This window comes from Onychostruthus taczanowskii, unplaced genomic scaffold (assembly GCF_017590055.1).
Source record: "Onychostruthus taczanowskii isolate IOZ18803 unplaced genomic scaffold, ASM1759005v1 scaffold28, whole genome shotgun sequence".
Lineage (NCBI taxonomy): Eukaryota > Metazoa > Chordata > Aves > Passeriformes > Passeridae > Onychostruthus > Onychostruthus taczanowskii.
The window spans coordinates 2,690,264-2,712,936 of NW_024500128.1; the positions used below are offsets into that span (position 1 = coordinate 2,690,264).

At 43.7% G+C, this 22,673-nt stretch overlaps 1 protein-coding gene across 5 annotated transcripts in view; it reads left to right on the plus strand.

The window, feature by feature from the left end:
• POMGNT2 (protein O-linked mannose N-acetylglucosaminyltransferase 2 (beta 1,4-)) overlaps nucleotides 1–22,430 on the plus strand; it is a 31,134-nt gene extending 8,704 nt beyond the window's left edge. For 2 of the 5 annotated variants that reach the window (XM_041407913.1, XM_041407915.1), the window contains exon 2: nucleotides 20,113–22,430. In XM_041407913.1, coding sequence (XP_041263847.1) covers nucleotides 20,205–21,941 — 1,737 coding nt within the window. In that variant the 5' untranslated portion in view covers nucleotides 20,113–20,204 and the 3' untranslated portion in view covers nucleotides 21,942–22,430. Of the gene's footprint in view, nucleotides 1–213; nucleotides 367–11,430; nucleotides 11,658–16,494; nucleotides 16,649–20,112 lie in introns of all 5 variants that reach the window. The other 3 variants (XM_041407912.1, XM_041407910.1, XM_041407911.1) reach the window with 3 other exon arrangements.
• The last annotated feature ends 243 nt before the right edge of the window (nucleotides 22,431–22,673 follow it).

Below are 22,673 nucleotides of genomic sequence, written 5' to 3' on the forward strand. Positions count from 1 at the left end.
TTTTCAGATGTAATCTGTAAACAGTTTTTATGTTTGTTTCTTTTACAGTAAATCTTGCTTCCCCCACTTTTTTTTTCCCCCCCAAGCCTTTTCTTCCTTCTTCTGTTTTAAACCTGATGATGTTATGCTATAGTTAAATTATCAGAGAGGGAGAGTGATATCAGTGTCCTCCACCTTGTAGTAAAAAAAAATCTATATTTTTGTTTTCTGCAGTGTACTGAGAGCAAGATAAACGAGCAGAGTGTTGCCATCCTTTATCACAGTCAGAATGATAAATGCCATGTCCTGGAAAGTTTAAAGATGTGTAAGAATGCAAATCCTTGGCCCACAAGGAGATGTGTTTGAAAGTGCAGGTCCAGCCAGGAGGTAAGCACATCTTTAAATCTAAGCAGCAGCATTGCTTCCATTGGGTGTATATACCTGGCACCTCGCTGTGTGGGGTAAGCAAAGCTCATTCTGTGAAAGGAGATTTGACTTATTTCAGTGGCTGGAAGTGGGATAAGAAAATGAGCCTTTTCCTGTCTCCTTGAAGAGCAGTCTGAGGGCAGTTCAGGTTTAGCTGTTGTGTTACTGTCACACAACAGTGTGAAGTGATGTAGATGGAAATGCTGATCCTTTGGTACCTTACAGTGCATCCCTCCCCTTCTCCTCTCTTTTCACCCTCTGCCCGTGTCTGCTAACCGTGAGCAGAGAGCCTTGTTTGTAGCAGGTGATACAGCACCACAGCACCTCAGCTTAGGAGGTGGAAGCACTACAAGAGGCTGAGGATGTTCCATGGGAGTGCAAAACTTTTCCTCCCTCGCAAACAGGGAAATATGTAGAAATTTTCAATAATTCACAACTCAGCCAGGACGGCCAAGCGTGTCCTGGGGAGCATCAGGGACAGCATCAACAGCCAGGCAAGGGAGGGAATTTTCCTGCTCTGCTCTGCACTGGGCTGGCCTCACCTCCAGTGCTGGGGGCAGTTTTGGGAGCCACAATGTAAATTTAACTATTAGAGAGTGTCCAGAGAAGGGCAACAAGGATGGCGGAGGGTCTGGAGAGGAAGCCTGGTGAGGAGTGGCTGAGGTCACTGGAGCCTGGAGAAGAGGAGGCTGAGGGGAGACCTCATTGTGGTCTTCAGTATCCTCACGAGGGGAAAGGAGGGACAGGTACAGATCTCTTCACTCTCATGACCAGTGACAGGATCCAAGGAAATGATATGAAGCTGAGTCAGAGAACAGAATGTTTAGTTTGGATATCAGGAAAAAGTTTTTCACCCAAACAGTGGCTTAACACTGGAAGAGGCTCCCCAGGGAAGTGGTCACAGTACCAAGCCTGACAGAGTTCAAGAAGCATTTGCACAATGCTCTGGGACATATGGTGATTCTTGAGATGTTCTGTATGGGACCAGGAGCTGGACTCGATCCTGATGGGACCCTTCCCTCAGCATATTCTGTGATCTTTTCTCTATCTGCTTCTTTTCCTGGTTGTTCTTTAGTGAAAGTGCTCTCTTTGGCTCTGTTTTCTTTCCTCCCCTGTAGTTCATTTTCACGCCGTGTTTCTTGCTTCTTTGTATTTGATGTCACGTGTGCTTTCTGAGGATGCAGTGTATTCTCTGCTCTGGTTGCTGTCCACATATTCTTGGTAGTATGAAGTCACCTATGTCTTTCCTCATGGATTTGAGTTAGTTTTCTCACTAGGAGGTAATACACCATTTTTGTGTACAAATGGAAATGTTTTTATTTGGGTCTTTTTGGTACTGAATTAGATGTCATCCCTCTTGCATCCTTCAAACTCTAAAAGAGAGATGGAGGCTGAATTTTCCTGATGCATTGATTTTACAGCATCAGTTTCACTGAATTACCACCAGCTGATCCAAGAGCATTGCAGCTGGCACTGGCATTCTCACATTCTACTCCTGTGTTTTAAGTGATTTTGTTTACTTCATACAGTGCAATGAGGTCTCGAGCTCATGACTGGAAACTTCTTGGTGTTTTAGTGATAAATACAGATAAAAAAGATAATTTTCCTGTCTGGTCTTTTTTTTTTTTTCTTTCCCTAGAGCAGTCTTTGAAGGTTGCACCTTCTTCTGTTGTACATCCTTTGTCCAAGTCTTTTTTTTGTTATCTATTCCCCTCCTACTTGTTTCTTCTCTTCCTTCCCTTTATTTTAGTCCTAGGTCTTTATTCTTTTGGGTTGTTTTGTTTAGGTTTGAGAAGAGACACACCTGTGTTTAAGTATAGTTGGCTATTTGGAGTTAACTTGGAAGTTTTCCTTACAACTGCCACGTAAGCAAAGAGCTCAGTAATTTGCCCCTTCATCTCTTCAAGCTTTTTCCAGTGTCAACTGAAAAGTTTCACAAGCTTTTGCCATTCTGCCTCCAGTTTTCATTGCCTTTTGACCATCTTGTGCTCCAAAGCTTTCTTTGTCACACCTGTGAGAGGCTGTGCTGCACAATTCTTACATCCAAACCAACTGATGTTTCCCTTTTCCATGGTGAAATGTTTCACCTTTTCCTTTCAAAACACACATGCAAGTATTCTCCTCTGCTCTTGCCTTTGCCTTAAAAAACTGCAACAGAGATCTGGATACTCACTGGCAGCTGGACTTCTCTGCTCAGTTGCATCCAGGAGCCCCTTCTTCAGCTGCTAGATGTTCTGAAGGCCACATGTGTTTAAAAAGGGGACAAGGGCTCATTTTGATATTAAATAAGGATTTCTTGGTTCTTGTATGGAGGTGGCATATATGGATCTTGGGATTAAAGATGAGAGGGATAAGAGTTTGTTTGACAACAGAAGGAGTTTCTCGTATTTATGAAAAAAATGGGTTTTGTACCACGCAGCTTACTTGCCAAAGTTCAGCTGAGAAAATGTTATTCTCAGTGAAAACAGATCATGTGTTTTCAGTTGCAAAGACTTCTTTGTATATGGTGTTAATTGCCTTTCCATATTCTTACTGTTTTACCTTAACAATTTGATTATACATGTATTTTTGCTCTCGAGAGACAGTGGGTGTGATACAATCTCTGTTTTAAACTGTTATCATGTAATTAGCAGGGAAAGATGTCTCTAAAGTCTGATCTGCTGGCTTCTTTGCTGCTCAAGAAGCAAAGAGCAGCTAATTATGGGATTTGAGTCCTTGACTGGAAGTCCTTGTTGTGTAAATTTGGCATAGGCTACTTCTGTTTCAGAGAGCTAACTCTTTCTTCAGCTCAGAGTTGTGTATTAGGACCATTCTTGAATGACATCAAGAAATTCTGATGTGTTTCCTGGTTATGCTTTATGTACCCCTTGTATGAAGTGGGCTTGCACACTTATTCATCTAGTTATGTTCTCTGATATTAAACCATATAGGTTTTTAAAGATCCCTCTTGTGTAGTCTTATAGCTAATACTGAAAAGTAATCTTTGCTCTCCCTTCTCAGAGCTTCTAAACCAGACTGGGATGTTTCAGCTACATTGTTCTCAAGCTATGTTGTGATTTTTTTGATGTCTTTTGGTACTAAAAAGTCACCCATTATATTTAGGGATCAATTTTGCATACTCTTCACTGGATAACACTCGTGGAAGTTCAGTTCTCTTCACTGGTGCTAATGTGAATGTTTTGTTCTAAGAGTGGTACTCAGCTGAGAGTTTAGACCTTGGGTTTCTTTAAGCTCAGAGACTCACGTGCAGTTTTAAGCTGTATGTGACTTTTGAATCACAGGTGCCCAATGAAATACTTAAGCACAGTCTATGTAGCCTACCTTGGAAATGCCTTGAAAGAATTTGAAATCAACTGCCTCTGTCCCTTCTTCTGTCCCAGGAAAAAAACCCTTCTGAGTTTGTGTGTAGGGACTGCACTTCCCCTGCAGAAGAGGAATGCACTGTGTATTGTCAGTGATTCCCTGGATGTGGTGGGGTTTTGCATGTGCTCCTGGCAAGCAGACAGTCAGATGTAGTTATGGAGTGACCACAGTCCATTACAGAGAGCACTCACTGGTACGCCTTTGATGCATTGGAAATGAGTGATTTGTGAATTGCTTCATGTCTTACTGTGCTGTTGTTTTCCCCTCTCCCAGCTGGCCACATGTAATGTAAATTGAGTGGGATGGTGGTGGATTGTGAATTGAAATCCCTTTGCACTGGAAAATTAGTTTCCCTGAGCAGATGAGGCTTTCATCTGTAGTTATGTGGACAAAAAACTCTCTCCAGAAAGGTGTGTGACAGTGCTTTCATGACCTCTTTTTTTGCACTGACTCAACCATATCATAAACTCATTTTTGTGAGCCAAACCAGACTCAGGCTGTTCCTCCTGTTGTCATTTATTTCAATTTTAATTTCAGTATATTCCTGCTTACCTTTCACAACGAAGAGGAGGAGTGGCGGGAGGGAAGAGGAGGAGCAGTGAAAAATCAAAAGGTTCACAAAGATTAATTTGCTGTGTAATTTTCTCCTTTAGAAGGAGGGAGAGTCACACCTGGGAAAAGAGGTTATCAGACCTCTAAGCACACAGATGAAATACTGTCCTTTCTAGCAGACACTGTGGTGTTGCACTGAGGCAGTTCACTTACTCAGCACTAAAAGTATACGACCAGATTCATTTTGAGGAGGCATGATGTGGTTTTCCCTGTGTGTCTGCATTTTTACTGCCTTTAGCTAAGTTAGGGCCCTTGGTGCTTATCACTTTTTAATGATTTGTTCTTACCTCTGCTCCTTGCTTCTGGCTGTTTGTTCTTTACTACTTAGGTTGTTATTCATGTTCATGTAGAGACCTGAGAGTTAATAGAAAATGAAAATTGGAGTTGCTCTCACCTTCCCTTTTCCTGTAAGGTTACCTGGGACAGTTCCACACACATTTATATAAGGCTTTGCAGCATCTCAGCTGCTGACTCTGTAATGGTTGTGTCAAAGTATAAAGCTAAAGCTGGTAAGCTAGCAGCTCATTGAAATGAACTTCTTTGGATTTATAAAATCACTAATTAATCATCTTGTAATGTGGGTATAAATATAGAAGAAATATGTTTATGTCTTAATTGTAATCTTTTATATGAATTTTGCAATAGTCATACATATGTATTATATACAAATATATATACATACTTAGCACAGAGGTCACAAGACAAGATATTATGTACAAAGTTCTCCAGTCCTTGCTTAATTTATGTGCATGTATTGTCCCAGTGGAACACAGAACTCTTGTGTGCATGCTTATTTTTAAGCCTTAAATATATTAAATGAGACAAGAGTGTTTTTATTTTAGTGTATTTTGAGGTTTAGTTTGGTTCATCACCTCAATGGTAAAGAAGTGGTCGTTATTTTGTGTAACTATAAGTCACTCAGCACAATGGTTGTCAGTCCTCAGTCCCTGCCTTCTGTGCTTTCTCATTTTGCATACTTGCTGCAGTAACACAGGTGCAGATTTGGGTCTTCATAGTTGCAAGAGAAGCTTTTTGTGCTGTAGCTTTAATCCCTTTGCCTGGGAGGAAGGGTTGGCTACCTCAGCAGATTGTTCCTGTCAGCCTGCAGGTTACATATAAGCACATCATTCTGCCACAGAAGGGGTGAAGCAGGATGAGCCAAGGCAGGAAGGTTGTAGATGTCCTCTATCTCTGACCTCTCCAGACTTGAGATAGGATTCACTGCCTATGGCCAATACATATGTATATTTTAGTCTTGTCTTCAAGGTCACAAGACCTTCCTCTTTGAGGCTGCTGGGTGTGGCAGCACTTATGTCCTTGGGAATGCTTCGCCTGTGAGAAGGATCAGCGCTGCTCCAACTCCCCCTTGTGCGAGGTGGCTTCTCTGGGGATGGCTGCATCAATGCTAGCTAGAGATGGAAAGCACATCCTGATGTAGGAAGCTGTCTGAAGAGCCCTTGATGTCTTGAAATACTCTGTAAAGTAGCTGAAAGACCACTCTATTCTTGGCTTTGCAAATACCAGCACATGGATCCAGAGCTGAACAAAATGAATGAGGGCAGATGTTTTTAACTGGAGCTGTCTTGAACAGCAGTTGCTTTATTAGGCTGATGTTGCTTCTCTCTCAGTAACAGCCAGGTTACAGTTCAGTTACTTGAAGAGATTCTCATTGCCAAAGAGTTGACTCAGCATTTGATGCAACAGAGGAGGGAGGGAGGGAGGGAGAAGGAAGGAAGGAATCTTCCATCATGGAAGGGCCACAGGTGAACAGCAACTGTCAGTAGTTTTGCAGGTGTTCCTCTTTTGACAGATATTTCCTGCTTTTGCTCTGAAGCTTTCACCTTCTTGTGTGTATTGAATGTCATATTGTTTATTTATGGGGTGTTAAAAAACTCCACACAAGTGGGTCTCAAGGAGGGCTTGTAGGGAAATAATACTTTGATTTCTTGGTGGAAAAAAAGGGGGCAAAAATTAACCACCTTGGTTTTAATTACTATTCAGATAATTACAACAGCAAGTCTAATACAAAAATATCCCATCAAGTCAGGCTTGGACTTCTTCCTCTTGCTGCTGTGCCCTTGATAAATATGCCTAAATTCAATAGTCTTTCCATGAATTGTCAAGCTGCTGAGGGCATGATGAAGCTCTTCCTAGATATTGAACTGTAAATGGTTGCATATGACACCTGGAGGAGTTGAATTGAGCTTTTACAATTAATTCAGTGTATTCATCACACTTTCCCTGTTGTGTGCAGCGGTTCATGTTGAAGCTGAGAAAGATGATTCATTTGCTTTCTTCTCCCTCCTGTCAGTAGCAGCAGTAGCCCTCAGAGCAACAGTAAATGCCTGGCCTGCAGCCATGTGTTACTACTTCTCTTCTGGGCCTTCAGATGATACTGTAATCAGATGCGGGATGAGGTATGAATTATTTTCCCTGGGGAAAATCAGACTGAGATTTTTAAGTATTAATCAAAACCCAGTTGTTAGGATGTTTTTTAATTGCCCAGCAGATGTTTTTCAGTCTTATGGCTTATGCTGTCAGGAAACACCATTTGTTTTTGGTTTTTTTTACCTCCTGTATAAGTTATTTTATGATTTGTGAGACCTAATGATTTGTTCTAAAATTTCATGTGATTGTCAGCACCCCTGGGATATGCTCCCCACTCAGAACATGGATGTTTTGTGCTCCCTTAGCATCAGTCCAACAGGTTACACTGCAGGGAGGGTATCCTGTGATACTGTGCTCCTACCTGTTGTTAATATTACACTGCTGAGCTAGGAATAGAGTTGGGTTGTATGCTGGCTGCATCCTTTAAAATGTGAGGAGGATGTGTTGTACCGGTGTGGCTGAAGGGGGCGTTGGAGGCAAAACAATCAGTTTGCAATTACGGGACTCAAAATGGCAGTAAACCTTTTTATTTCCCCTGATTTGATTTAGATTCTCCTTTAGCTTGGCTCTGAACTATTTTCCTGTCATGCTGCTGTTCTAGCTACTTCCAGACATTTGTCAGAGACTGGCTAATTGAAGCACATGCTCCAGCTTGGCTCGAAACTTCTGTTGTGATCAAGATTATAGATGCTGTTACTGCTTCCTTGTGGAGTTCTTTCCATGAAGTACTAGGACTTTGGTTTGTAGATTTGGATTCTCAAGGTTTTAAGAAAGCACAAAGTCTCTGAACATAGCAAAAGTGGAAGGTTAGAACAAAGGCAGCTTCAGGCAACAGTCCTATCATAGAATATTCTGAGTTAGAAAGCACCCATAAAAATCATCCAAGTCCTGGACCTTGGTCCTTGAAGCCTTCCTGTAATTCTGCTTGTGAACTGAGATCTTCTCATCAGTTTTGGGACAACTGCAGCCCACTTGCAAACCAGGTGCATAATCCAATGAAGGCAGTTAAATTCTTGGACATCTTAAGCCCTGTCCTTTAGATACTTCCACACAGTTGTTATCTGTTTACCCCTATAGATCTGTCTAAGTGCCTGTTGCTGTTTTGTATTTCTGTTACGTCTCTTCCATACCTTGGCACCCCTATGATGTTCACATTCAGGGATGTTTTTCCTTTCAATAGCTATATTTTGCTGTGATAGTAACATCTTAATTTCCTAAGACATCTGTGAGACTTGCTGGTTGTGACTATCCTGTCAATAGACAGGAGAAGAGGCTCTCTTCCTTTTCCTCCACAATTCCCAGGGCAAGTAATTCTGACATGGCCTCCAACTTGAGGCTAAGTTGTGGGTCCAGGAAGGGTTTCCCAGGTGTGCAGGAGGCCCCTGGACCTTCTGCACAGCAAGTGAAGTGGGAATAGAAGATGGGAGGAAGGTGTGTGGGGAGCAGAGTGTGTCAGGCTTGTGGCAACTCCTCCAGCAGCTCTTTGAGAGCAACAGTGACAGAGCTGGTAACTTATTCCTCTCTGTCCTTTACCACGTTTACTCTGTCACTTGTGGTCTTAGAGGCCCCAGCTTCTGTCTTGAGCCCTGGAGCCCATGAATACAACCTTGGAATGCACAAGAGGTTTTGATTGTTGGTAATTTTTGACAGGAAGCTGCTCCCATATTAATGGATGCTGGTGTGGTGCATCCCACCCAGATCCCATTGACAGGCTCGGTCTTTTTGTCTGTAAAATGGGAGATGTGTGTCTGCAGGTGAGGTTGTGTCTTAGTGTTGAAATGTCATCTGAGAGAGGGCAGATGATGCCTGGGCAAAAGCAGTCAACAAATAGCAACTGTGGGAAGCACCAGGGTGAGGCCGTACCCAGGGATCTCACAGGCAGTGTTTTACCCTTGGTTGCTCATGTCAGTCTTGCTGAACATCATTGACTTACCAAACTGCTCTTATGAGCGTGAATTATCTCAGATTCCCTTGCAGACACATTGGCACTAATTACGTTTGCAGGTGCGCAGTTGGCAAAGCTGTAGGAGAGGGAATTGATTTATCTCTGTCACCCTGCTGACCTGCCATTGCTGATGGCCAAATGGGAACTTGAAAGAGCACAAGTGACACCTAACTTGAATCAGAACAGCTACCAAAGCCATCTCCTGCCTTGGGAATTGGCAGGTGACTCTCCCACACCTTTCTCCCCCCAACATACAACTGCAGGAGCAGGCCAGTGTGTCCCTGCTATGCTGCTAGGGTGGTTCCTAATAGGGCTGGAGGGGTTTATTAGAGTGAGTAGTTTAGCACGTGACGAGTTCAGATAGCAGGCAAGTATATGTTTTATATGTATAAAACATGCTCACATCTGCAGAGGAGAATAAATATCTATGAATTTGTCTAGTTGATGTCAAGACATGTAACCTGTATATGTGTAAAATATGTTTGATCATACTTAAACCTTTTTAAACCTAATATCTATGTAAAACTTGCATCCTACATCTCTTAAGCCTGGGAGCATGTCATTCTTGAAGCACTTGAGCAAAGGGTAGTTTTGCCTCCGAGATATTCTTCAGAAAAAATACCTTTTACCATGTCAAAGTGTATTCTTCAATATTCAATATTTGGCTGAATTCCTGGTCCTTTTGGCATGAGTTTTAATTTTAGCTTCTACAGAATCAAAATGTCATCCTCTGTGTGAAGTCCCAATCTTGGTGTCCAGAAACCAAATGCTTCCTTTGTGTCCTTTTTGTATTTGTCAGTACAAAGACTTTTTTTGTTAGTTCAGGCATAATTTTTTTTTGTGCTCTCAAACTGAAATGCACTTTAGGTTCAAAAGCACTGCAACAGGAGTAATTTCTTATAGAGAGTCCTTCTGGGACTATAAATAATAAATGCTGTGACTCAGAGTGATGCAGGCACCCCTGAAACATACATGTGCACTGCAAAGATTCAGTAAATAATGATTTACCTGCTCTTTGTCAGCCCTAAACCAAGAGGGATCTATTCAGACTTTCCTGCTAGCTTGATGAGTTTTGTTTGTGCTGTACTGCTTTTTAAGAGTTCTAAAATGTGGTGCTGTTTTTGAAGGCTGCAACTTTATGAGGGGTATTAAATATTCATCTAATTCTTAGTTCTGAGCCAAGATCTCCTATTCAGACCTTACCGGCTTGTAGTAGGTGCTGACTGTGAGGAGCTTGGGACTGGCACACTTAGTGCCTTATGGTGCAATAGTAATGAACAGTTATTATTTCACAGTTGCTGGAATTATTTGATTATGGTTCCTCCCTCTCCCCTTAATGATGTAGTTTTGTACTTTGTGGTGTGGCAGATCGACAAACAGGACCCTCTTCAGGACTGGGGTTAAACTCTCATTTGTGATAATTGTGATAAGTTGTACCTAAGAAATCCATTAATATAACTCATTCCAGGGGTAGAGAAGCTTATTCATAAATAGAAGACCAGTCTGTATATGTTGTCCTTTCTTCTCCAGTAAAATAAAAGCTTGTCTAAGAAAAAGAGACCCACATGGTATGTGTGGGTTATCAGGGGTCCCACTGATGAAGTCTCTAACCAAGATCTGTGGGGTCAGTGGAAAGGCTCTCGTTAGCATCAGTGGGAGGTAGGTCACACTGTGGAGCTCTCTGAAGTGCACAAAACACAAAGTCAAGATGTGTTTTCTCAGGTGGAGTCAGCTCCAAATCTAACTCCACTCCTAGAGTTACAAAATTCAGAGGAAAAATATCAGACTTGTTCCGCACAAGGCAACATCTTTGTATTCAGGGGCGCAACAGGACAGTGAGATGGTCTTAAAAAGAGAAGGGTGACTTTGGATTTCCTTAGTTCCAATAGGACAGGCTGAGGGCATGGGATGAGCTTGCTTCTCTTTGCTCTTCTCTATTATTTATTTCCTCCAGGCAGATGTGACTGAGCAGCATCTCTCTGAGATCCTCTCAGGACAAGCATAGGCTCATGGTGTAGCTTGAAGTGCACCTTGAGCATGTGGGAGGAGGTATTAGAGAACTTTTCTTCTTTTTCATCCTTCTTATTTTACCTGTTAGGTCTCAAAGGGAAGATCCTCACAGACAGAACAAGATATGTTCTGCAAGTATACTATCAACAGGTTTGCAGAGCCTCCTATGTTTGCTTGTGATCTGCCTGCAGGAATGTCCCTGCAGGGCTGGGGTCTCACTCCTGTGTTTAATGGTGTGACTTCATGCCATGAGCCTTTTGGAGGGCTATGCTGCATGTAGATCCATTGTGGGATAAGAACTGGAAGTATTCCCAGTCAGTTCTCTCTGGTTTGCCATCTTCATGAAGCTGCTCAGCCCCCACAGGTTCAAGCTCTGCTGTGAAGTTTTGTTTAAGGCGCTCACCTCCATGAGCTTCTGTGCAGTAGGAGATTCTCTTATAAGCTCCTGGATAATTTCTGTGCCTTTGTGTTTAGGAATTACTTGTTTCCACCATAAAAAATAACTTTAGTATGAAAATACTGTTCCCTGGATCTCTGAAGGAGGGCAATCAGATTCCTGTTCAATTCAAAGCCATTTGCTGACCGTCACAGCTGGGAAATTCCTTTCCTGGTGCCAAGGGAATTACTAGAAAGCACGATGAAAGGCTTTCAAGCAAGTGACTTTTTTTTTCCCTTTCTCTCCTATTGTTTTCTTCTTTTGTGTGAAGTGTTCGGAGTAGCAGTGGCATTAATGATCCTCAAAAGCAGGATTTCCAAAATGCATGTGTCCCCCCTCCCCAGAGCAGTTCGCCGCCCGTCTCCCAAGACATGCTCAGCTCCGTGAAACAGCGCGGTGGTGTTTGTTTCAGTGTGGCCGCCCGTCGGGGATTTGCAGGAATACTGCAGCAAATCATCCTGCATGCAAGGCTGACCTCTGGGAGGCTAACAAATTGAGGTGAGCCAGCTGGAGCGATAGGACACTGCCGGCAGACAGAGCATGCTCAGACCTGGGGGAGAAAGGTGGCTCCGGCTGCCGATGGTGCGCGGGTTACGGTGCCGGCAGCTCTTAGATGGGATTTTTGCTTTTTCTTTGTGGCGGTGAGGAAAGAAGAGGACTGGAGAGTGCTCGTTCCCCTGCAAAGCGTAGCTTTAAGGTGTCTTCTTTTTTCTTTCTCCTGTGAAAGAGAGGCACCGGATAGCATTTCCTGTTATTTAGCAACACCAGGTATGCGTGCATGTGCTGAAACAGTGATCTACCAGCGATAGTACTTCCAGGACTAAAAAGGTTGCATATGCTCTGAATTACTGTATTTCTTTGCTGGGTGTCATTGTAACTGTGCTGTGTTTGCTGTGCTGATCACATACGGCTCTGAATTCAGTTTTGTTGGCAGCGTACTGAGGAGAGGGGGGAGGCTGGCATGTTTTCGATGGTATCTCCTCGCCCCCCCTTCCATGCAAGTTCACACTGAATCCCTCCTCTGTGTGTGTGCACATGTGGGAAGGGAGTCAGTAGTTCATTTGTAATCCCGCATCGTTGTAGTCCTGCTTTGTTTGACTAGGGCTTTGCTTTATCATTTTTAAACAAAAGTCTCATGGGGAAAACATCTCTGATATGGACTAAATTCTGTAGGTTTGCAGAAATGTATTTCTTGCCCGACACGTGCTGGTATGGGATTACTTTTTTTTTTTTTTTTTACCTTCCCCTAAAAACATGCTAATGTGGAGCTTGTGGTAACCAAGGAGGGATTGTCGCTGTTCTTATTGGCTGCGCTGTGCTCCGAACAATTTTGGCTCCTGCTTAGGATTTGCAGCACACAGGAGCGGTCCTGGTGCTGATGGAAAGCAGGGAGAGTTCAGGCTGTGAGTGCTGCTAAGCACCAGTCCCAGTACCCGAATAACACAGGTACTCTGCCTGCTGGAGAACACAGAAAGAAAGGATGGTTAAAATACAGAGAACAACAAATGGCAGCTAAAGCCCAGAGGCACAGTTGGAGTGGCTGAATCGTGTTGTTCAGTACTTTGGGATTTCACATCATATTCTTTTTAATTCAGTTTTGCAGTATTAGTAAATTTTCCCTTCAGCCACCCTGCTCCATCTTTGCTTTAGGCAGACTACTGAAGTAAGATAAACCTGCTGCTCTCTTGATGCTTTTTGTTCTGACAGAGGTATCTTGTTTACAGACTAAAAGCAAGAGACCAGGCCAAAGGAGAGATTTTTTTACCCATGTGACAAGGCTGTTAATGACAATGTAACCAGATAGGTTTCAATGGGATGCTAGGTGAACAAAGATCAACTGGAATGAACTCTGCCTGTTAAGCTTTTGCCTCTGTCTAGCCATGGTTATTTTGAGTAACTTGGGTTTTCATCTTCAGTCTTTGGACTCTCAGAAGGTAAACAAGACTTGAGGGACTGAGAGAAATACCTTTCTCTTTTTCTTCACCTTTTTAGCTCATTTTCCTTACATCTCTCGCCTCAAGCTTGTTTATCAAAAATGCATCTTTATTAGGGGAATTTTCTTGAGATCTGGGATTTTGTATGGGGAAAGAATTTCATACTCCATTATGGATGGAGAACTCGGAAATGCAGATCTTAAAAGCCCAAGAAATATTCTTTTTAGATTTATACTTTTAGCTCAGCTTTGTGGCTTGCTTCTATGCATTGACTGCTAAGTGTTGGAATTTTTTTTAACCTGTTATTCTATAGATCAAGACAGGAGTATCAACAAATATTAAATCAATGGCTGGTAGTCATTGTGAAAGTCAGGTTGGATCTCTTCCTGTCCCAGCTCTCACAGACTTGGAAATTAAATGGAAGAAAACTTAGGGTTTTTATCCGTAAGTGCAGCTGGGAGGTGTCCTGTAGCCACCAGGCTTCTCCTGTTCATATGGAGGGGACTTTTGCAGTAGGGACCATTGCACGGAGCCTCAGTCTCTGTGTTTGCAGCCTTGTATAGAAAGATTTACAGTTTTGCTTTCTATACTTCACTTATGCTGAGCCATGAAAACTGAAGATGGACCTAATTTTGATCACAACTACTTATAGATAAGGTTTTTATAAGACAGGGGTTTTTTTTTAAATATATTGTTATATTTTGATCTTTTTTTTTTTCTGAATAAAGCTCTATTTTAAAAATTCTTCTTGAGACTCCATAGTCAAGATATTCTTGTTTTTCATGTCCCCTCTTTGTATCAGGCTTCAATAATTATATTTTTATCTTTAACTGCTGGGCTTACTCCCTCTACAAGAATCTGCTCTTTTCCTGTTTAAAAAGTCAGCACTTCTACAGCTGGCTGCTTTTTACAAAGAAAATGTTCCAGTATATCAATCATTCAGTGTACCATCCTTTCTTTAATGTGCTATGTACTGTGAAAGATATATGTATCTCATTAAATAAATAGAGTGAATAAGATGATAACAGCTTTTTGGGCTGTGGGGATTGACTTGCTTGTAGTTCTGTGGGGATCTGTGACAGAGATGAGAATAAAAGCAAATTCTTGGCTGCCAAATCCCAACTCCCCCTGTTTCCAATTGGGAAAGTTGCCTTCTAGCAACTTCTGCTTTGAGGATGAATGAAGTAGGTATTTAAAACTGCATGTGTTACATACACTGAATCCTTAGCTAAGCCTCTTGCATCAGGGATGGGAGAAAGAGCAGAAGACATTTTGCAGGGGGAGTGCAAAATGCCATGTTAGCATGCTTTTCTTTTCCTGTGCTGGTCCTGGAAAGCCAGTCTAGCAAGAGGTAGAACCAGGGCTAGGGAGTGCTGATGGGGAAAATGTCCTTGAGGAGAGAATAGCTGCTCCTGCCCCTCCCACTGTTACCGTAACAAGAAGTCCATTTCCTGTCCATGCAACTCTGCCCTCACTCCTTCACTGTCCTATGGCAAGAGCAGCCCCAATCCACTTCCAGTTGTGTTGCATTTCTGGGAACTGTGGAGATGGTTCTCTTTGGACACCCTGCCACCACTGGCAAGCTGTGCACAGGAGCTGACCAGCTGGGCCAAAGCCAAGCTGGCCTTCATGAGGAGGCATTGCACAGAGTGGTGATGCTCTCTGGAAGTGTGTCTCCTTCATGCTTTTTGGTTTTCCATTTGATGAGGCTTTTTAGCCTACTGTAGCTATGGAAAGCTGAACATTGGCCTGAAAAATGTTGGGCAGTTGGTAAAAAAAGTTCATCAAGGCAGACAGACAAAACCAGCACTTCTCATTTGGTTAATACTTGCAGGAATAGGTGACCCCTCTTTAGACATGCTGGTCACCCTGTTCACTGTTGTTTTCCCTAATCAAGCTCCTGTTTTTCCCCTTTGGGGGTCTTAGTAGTGTATGTTTGTCTTTTTTGTAGTTGGGATTTTTTAATGTGGATTTTGTAGCTTTTCTCCCTATTTCTTATCTAGATTGCAGGTTTTAAAATGGAGAGGAGATTTGGAACACTGTCCATCATATTAATAGCTTTAGTGATTCATCCTACTGTAGCTTCACAATTAAAAAAAGAACAACAGAACTCATCTCCTAAATGAATCCAAACAGTTCTTCATGCCAACTGCCTATTAGTGGAAATTCCTCTCTCATCCCGCCCACTCTGATCTACTAGGCATGTTAACAGGAGATGGAGAACAGTGTCACCATCTATGCTTCCTGTGTCCTTACCACTTCCTGAGGATGTTTAATACATCACATAACCTGTAGCTAACAGGCAGAAGGTGCTGCTGTGTCCAAACTTGCATGAGAGTGTTATGGATCTGCAAGACACTGGAGGGCTCTGCCAGAAGTGCCTGCTGAACAAGCCAGATGAATATTCCTGAAGACTTTACCTGCTCACCAGCAGCCAGTGCTGGTTAGAGAAGTAGCTGAGCTGTGAGAATGAAACTGTGATTCTTTTGAAGTGCTAAGTGAATGGGGGTGGAGGAAGAAAATGGGGTAAGCTCTTCATGCCTGTGAACTCTTGGAAAAAGAGTAAAGATGAGCTGACCAAAAATAGAGTGCCTCCCACAGGCTCTTAGCTGCTGGAGCAGCATCCATTGTGGCTGAGCTGCAAGCCTCAGGATATGCTCTTAATTCTACTGCACAGTCTTGAGCTGCCCCCACACCGGTGTTTTTGTTGAACTCCCCTTGTCTGGCTCTAAGACTGCTGCCTCCTGCCCTGTCAGCATCACTGCCAGGGAAATCTGCCTCTTCCACCTCCCTCTCTCACTCCTGTTGTGCTCCTGCAGCCCACTACTCTCGAGAGTCCTCAAGGGCACATCCCATGCCCTCCCATGGGACATCATTGTCCTCTGGCAGCCTGGCAGCGAGAAGCTCTGTGCAGCTTTTACACGCACGTCTCTTCTGGCTTGGCTCTGCTCTATCACTTGCTGTGTCTCCTGGTGCTGAAGGATGGTGCTTTAGTATTTCAAAGCAGAGAGTGAAAAAATGTCAGTCCAATCGATTTCTTTGGTAACTGGGGCGTATTGCTCACGTGGAGCAGAGCCCTGGGTATCCCAGCGTCACTGGGGTGGGTGAATGTGGTAGGGATGGGGAGGAGGGAGTCTGTGGGCAGCTTGGGGGGTGACTGGCCTAGGGGCTGCCCTCTATGTAGAAAGAAGCAGCACAGACACTCTGCTCGTAAGAAAAGTAGCAGTGTGTCTGGCCTGCCACTTCTGCAAGTGCCTTTCAGTTCTTAGGATGTTCTCTGATGACACCGTGGGAGTGGCAACTCTAGACCCATTTAGTGAGGGAGATTTAGTAATGGAAGTTTGTTTTATTGTGAAGCAGCTCTCTTCAGGTGGAAAACTAAATGCTTTCACTTATTTCAGTGTTTCCCTCTGCCTCCTGGGAAAGTTTCTTATCCCAGGTCTACTGCGGCTGACAGCACTTTATGACTGATCTCAGCTTGGGGTGAGGACATGGACAGTGGGGGACATGGACAGTGATTGCTTGCCTTTACTCCCTCGGTGCAGCCTCTCTTGGGTATGTAAAAGCAAACAGTGGGATTGTTTGTTACTATTTGTGCTCTATCCTTCCCTGAGGGACCAAAAATTATAGTTCCTGAAGGTCTGTTTTCACTGAAAGTGTCAGATTGAAAAAAAAGTGGATGATAAAATGTGGGAAAACAGGCAAAGAATTAAGACAGTTCTCTGAGTACCTGTGAAATTCTCCTTTCGTTTCTGCCTGCAGCACCCCTTCCTGTCCATATCCCGTTGTTCACTTCCATCAAAAGCAGCTTTCTCCCAAGCAGCATGAACCAGGATTTAGGAACTGGCAGCGAGGAACAGAAATGAAGATGGATTACTTTAGCACTGCTAACATTTAACATATATTCCTGACACCTGGTTAGCTAAAGCACATGCACTCACTTCAGCTAAGTGCAGGGAAGTGAAAGAGCTGCAATGAGGGAAGAGGTAGAAGAGGGCCTTGCAGGTGATTTTTTGCTAAAAGCTGAGCTGTTCATTCCTAGCCATTTAGCAGGTATGGCTGTGGCAGAGTCTGAAATGAGAATTGCTAACCTCTGAACACTGGCTCCATCCAATGTTCAGAAGCCACATCTCTGAAGTGCCTCTTATGCCCTTCCCTTGGGGCTGGAGGGGAGAGAACAAATCAGTCAGGGGTGAAACTTTTGAACAGGCTGTTTTCAAGGAGACCTGTTTGGCTCAAGGGTTTTGTAATGGTCAGCAGAGCTCTCCACCACCAAAATGCCCATGAAATGCAGGTGGCATCAGTGGTGTTTCTATGGACTGTGGGCTTCTCGTGGCTTTGAAACACCCACACATACACACTCACCTTGCCATAATGGAGTAATAAAGAAGCCTTGTGGTTTTCCCTCCTCTGCCAAGTTGTTGCAACTTGCATTGACTCCATTGAACTTGTATGTGCTTTGTTCTTCTGACGCACAGAAGTAAAATTTCATAATGCCTGCGGGCTGGCCTTCCTTTAAGAGTGTGTTTGCAGGAGAGTACTTGCTTGTTAAAGGTCTCCTCCATGAACTGATTATCAAGCTTTGCACATGGCTGCTGGGGCTTGATCCTTTCCTTGCTGATGCTGTTGAAGTCACTTAAAGCTGTGCTCACAAGATGAGAGGTTTGTAGTGGAGAGGTTATGTACAGAATTGGGTGATATCATTAGACATTTTTCAAAGACAGTGAAGAAGTAAAATAAAGCTTTGAAACTTAATACCAATAAAATAATTCAGGATCTGTCCCCATCAAAATTTTCTCTTCCTGAAAACTGATTTGATTGCATTAGCAAAACCTGAGTGATATACTGCTGTCCCCAGTGGGTTTCTATTCCAGACTGTCCATAGAATAGCCGTGGTTGAGAGTTGCACAGCCATGAGGAGCAGCAGTCACTCCTGTTGACAGAGGAGGACAGATTGAGATGTGATGTGACAGCCATAATTTTTCTGTGCAGGATATCCGTGGCACCTGGGACAAGACCCAGTTAAAATTGCTGTGGTGGAAACAAAGGCTAAGTGTTAGAAGAGTTTATCACAGTCCTTTATGCCTCTCTCGATAGAGGCTGGCTGAAGAGATGAATGAGATAGAGAAGCATCTTTGGGGCATGGTTTATGGAGAGTTGACCCTGCCCTGATAATCAGATGATCACTCTAGGTCCCTTTCCTTTTTTTCCATAGTTGAAATCAAAACAACACATTTTTAATTTCCTGCTTGCTTTTAGGGAGTTTATAAATGAAGAGGTTTTTCAGACCACTTGCCAAAGGAGGTGCACTTCATTTCTCTTTCATTTGAGTATCTAGAAATTGAAGTGAATTTGTTGCTCAGATCCCCAGAGATCACCTCTTGAGTTTGTGTGGCTTACAGCTAGCACTCGTTTCTTTGGCATTATTCAGACTTCAGTACCTTCAGTTCTTCCTAAGACAGATCCCCCAGGCTGTTGGGATCTCATGAGGTGTAGGTATCCCTTCTGACTTCACTGAGTTCCATGATTCTCCATTCAATTCCAAGTTGCAGGATCAATATTTTGAGTTGCAGTAGCTCTTTTCAAAGGAACTCCTTTGGCAGTAGAGGAGGTGTTTGCTTTGGTCCCAAGTATGCCTGGCTAACTTCCTCCACATTGCCACATAAGAAGTGTCTCTTGATTAAAATGCTAAAGGATGCTTTTGGATGTCAGAACATGTGCTTGAGACATTGCTTTTTTTCCCCCACGGCAAACTTGCACCAAAAGAAATTGAAAATTGCTACCTTTAAAAATGGCAGCTAGAAACACTCTAGTGAGGTAAATACTAATCTGAAATTTCCCTTCCTGAAATTCCCCATGAGTCATAGATGCAATTATTTACAGCCTGACTAGCAGTGAATCTTGATGCATAATAAAAATTGAAGCCCATAAATTCTGTAGGTGAATCAATATCTCAATTGAAGTTCACAGATGAAGTTATAATCAATACTCTGATATAAGCCAGTAGTGCTTCTGCACAGAAGGAAAACAGTGGCAGGCTCTAACAGAAAAAGAATCAGGGAGACTTTGGAGCAGCACAGAAAGGGTTCTCAGGTTGGAATGGGAAAATGCCAACAGTGAAACCCTTCAAATGCATTAGCTTATCGTTTGTATAAGGGCTGGCTGTGCTGTGTGAGCCAGACTCTCACTAAATGAAGGTCTGATTGCTTTAATGACACATCAGTTCCTCTCATAAAGAGCAAAGCTCTCCTCTCTTCCATGCCAATATTTCTTTTGGAAGACGATGGCAGTTCTTAGCTTTTGATCCTGGATTGCAGCCAGAGCAACACCCTGGTGACTCGGGATTTTCCCTCAGGGCAGTTCATAGACCTGCAAGTCCTTCCCTTACCCCTGGATAAAAGGAAATTGAATGTGATGTTCACTAGTTCACATTGCACACTGGAGCGTAGCAAGATCTGTCCTGGCAATACCCGCACAGTGAAGGTGAGGGCACCTCGTGTAGCAAGATCTGTCCTGGCAATACTCCTGAGCTACTGCTACCCGCACAGTGAAGGTGAGGGCACCTCGGAATGCTCTTGGCCATACAGAGCGGGAGGAGGAGCTGGGGCTCCGAGTCCTCTGCAGGCGACCCAGTGATGGCACTGCTCTATTTCCTCTCACTGTGGGAGTGGTCTGCAAAAAGCAGAGTGATCCAGAGTCACAGAGAACGTACTTTTCTTTCTAACAGGTCTTCATAGAGCTCATCCTTAAAGTCTTTTACATTTTCTTCTTCAAAAGCATAGAAATGAAAATGAGAGCAGAGCCTTCCTGGAGAGCAGCTCCTAGTTCTGTTTGCTTTATATTTTTTCACAGTTTTGGGGAGAGCTTTGTCACTTTTTTCTTCTTTCCCCTCATTCCCTGGAAGGGGAAAAAATTACTGAAAGAAGCCTAAACTCTCTTGAATAGTCCATAAAATATGATTTATGGTAGAGCTGTAAAGCTGATGTTTAAACGTTTCTCTCTTGTTTTATTTTCCACAGGTCTTTGCCCTCACCATGTCTAAGAGTGTTAATGATGTGTTCCCTCTCCATTGCATTCCCTACCTGTCATCCTGCTAGGATCTAACTACAGAATGAACATAGCAGCTGTGTTCAATGCCCTGCTCGTGTCCATCCTCGCTGCCGTGCTGTGGAAGTACATCAAACTGTGCGACCATGCCGCCACGGTGGAGGAGGAGCTGGTCCTCATGCGCCAGTCTCAGGAGCTTTCTGAGGCTCAGATTGACTACCACGCAGCTCTGCAGGCCCTGGTGGAGAACGGTACCAGGATGGTGTGCACTGGCAGGATGCACACCGACCGCATCTGCCGCTTTGAGTCCCTCTGCTACTCCACTGAGGCCGAGGAGTTTGTCTACTTTCACAGCAACTCCTCCGTCATGCTGCCCAACCTGGGCTCCCGGAGGTTCCAGCCGGCTCTGCTCGACCTCTCCTCTGTGGAAGATCACAACACCCAGTATTTCAACTTTGTGGAGCTGCCAGCTGCTGCGCTGAAGTTCATGCCAAAGCCGGTCTTCGTGCCTGATGTGGCGCTGATTGCCAACAGGTTCAACCCAGACAACCTGATGCACGTCTTTCATGACGACCTCCTCCCCATCTATTACACCATGCAGCAGTTTTCCGACTTAGATCCGGAGGCAAGACTCTTCTTCATGGAAGGGTGGAGTGAAGGTGTTCACTTTGACCTCTACAAGTTACTGAGTAACAAGCAGCCGCTCCTCAGAGAGGAGCTTAAAACCCTGGGCAGGCTCCTCTGCTTTACCAAATCCTATGTGGGACTGTCCAAAATCACCACCTGGTACCAGTACGGATTTGTCCAGCCACAAGGGCCAAAGGCTAACATCTTGGTTTCTGGTAATGAGATCAGGCAGTTCACCAAATTCATGATGCAGAAACTGAACATCAGCTTGGAGGAAAGCTCCAGCGAGGAGTACATCGTAGTGTTCAGTCGGACAATCAACAGACTTATCCTAAATGAGGCAGAACTAATCCTGGCTCTTGCTCAGGAGTTTCAGATGAAAACCATTTCCGTCTCTCTGGAGGAGCATTCATTTTCTGACATCGTCCGGTTGATCAGCAATGCGTCCATGTTGGTCAGCATGCACGGGGCCCAATTAGTCATGTCGCTCTTCCTGCCAAGAGGGGCCACCGTGGTGGAGCTCTTCCCATATGCTATCAACCCCGAACACTACACCCCCTACAAAACCCTGGCAACCCTTCCTGGCATGGACCTGCACTACATTGCCTGGCAGAACACCGACAGGGAAGACACCGTAACCTACCCGGACAGACCTTGGGATCAGGGCGGGATTGCTCACCTGGACAAGGCTGAGCAGGAGCGCATCATCAAGAGCACGGAGGTGCCGCGGCACCTGTGCTGCCGTAACCCTGAGTGGCTGTTCCGTGCCTACCAGGACACAAAGGTGAACATCCCGTCTCTCATACACGTGATTAGGCAGACTGTGAAGTCTAAGCCCGGACCCAAGAAGCAGAAGTGGTCTGGTAGCCTCTACCCTGGCAAAGTGAGGGATGCCAAGTGCCAGGCCTCTGTCCAGGGCACGAGTGAAGCTAAACTTGCTGTGTCCTGGCAGATCCCCTGGAATCTAAGGTATCTCAAGGTCAGAGAAGTAAAATACGAAGTGTGGATACAAGAGCAAGGGGAAAACACTTACATGCCTTATATATTGTCCCATCAGAATCACACCTTCTCAGAAAACATTAAGCCCTTCACAATATACCTGGTGTGGATACGCTGCATCTTCAACAAAAATCTTCTGGGACCTTTTGCAGATGTGCTCTTGTGTAGTACATAACCCGCTGCACTACCTGTACAGCTCTAACCTGCTCTCCAATCCATCTGTGGTTTAAAACTTCTCGTCTTGTAGTTTGTAGAGGGCTGAAGAGGACTAGACTGTACCAGTGCCTAAGTGTCCATTTTATTGCACTCCACATGTATTCTTTCAATGGTATTTATTTCCAGTGAGTGTTTGGGAAAAAAAAAAAAAAAGAGAAACCTCTGTGTTCTTCAGAATAACTTCCAGAGGTTAAGTTACATGCTGAATACATGTAATTGAAAACAGAATGGAAGTGAATTGTGTGTACCTTGGTCGTGATTTAAATTTGTTCCTATTGTGTGGTGACTATTTAAGCACAGCGTTAAAGCGCAGTTAATTCCATGGCTAAGTGGGCAATTCTCATCTGCTTTTTCACTGTGAGTTATATTTTTCCGTAACTCTTGACTGTAACTTTGAGTTCAAGATTTTGTATGAGAGCCTTCATTAAACTGCTGTAAACCTCCTCAATACTTTTTTGCATTTTATCATTTGTCAAAAGCATTACTGTGATGGATTTGCCCATTACTGTGATAAAATGTGTAGCTGTAGCTTCCTATGTTTATATTTTAACTGAAGAGAATAACTACAGACTACAGCTTTGTGTTTAGAATCAGATTTTAATGCACCCCTATTGCAAAAGGTTGTAGTAATAGATAAGAGGTAGAAAGGATGGAGTAGATTAAATAATTTACTGTGGTTTAGGAGTTTTCA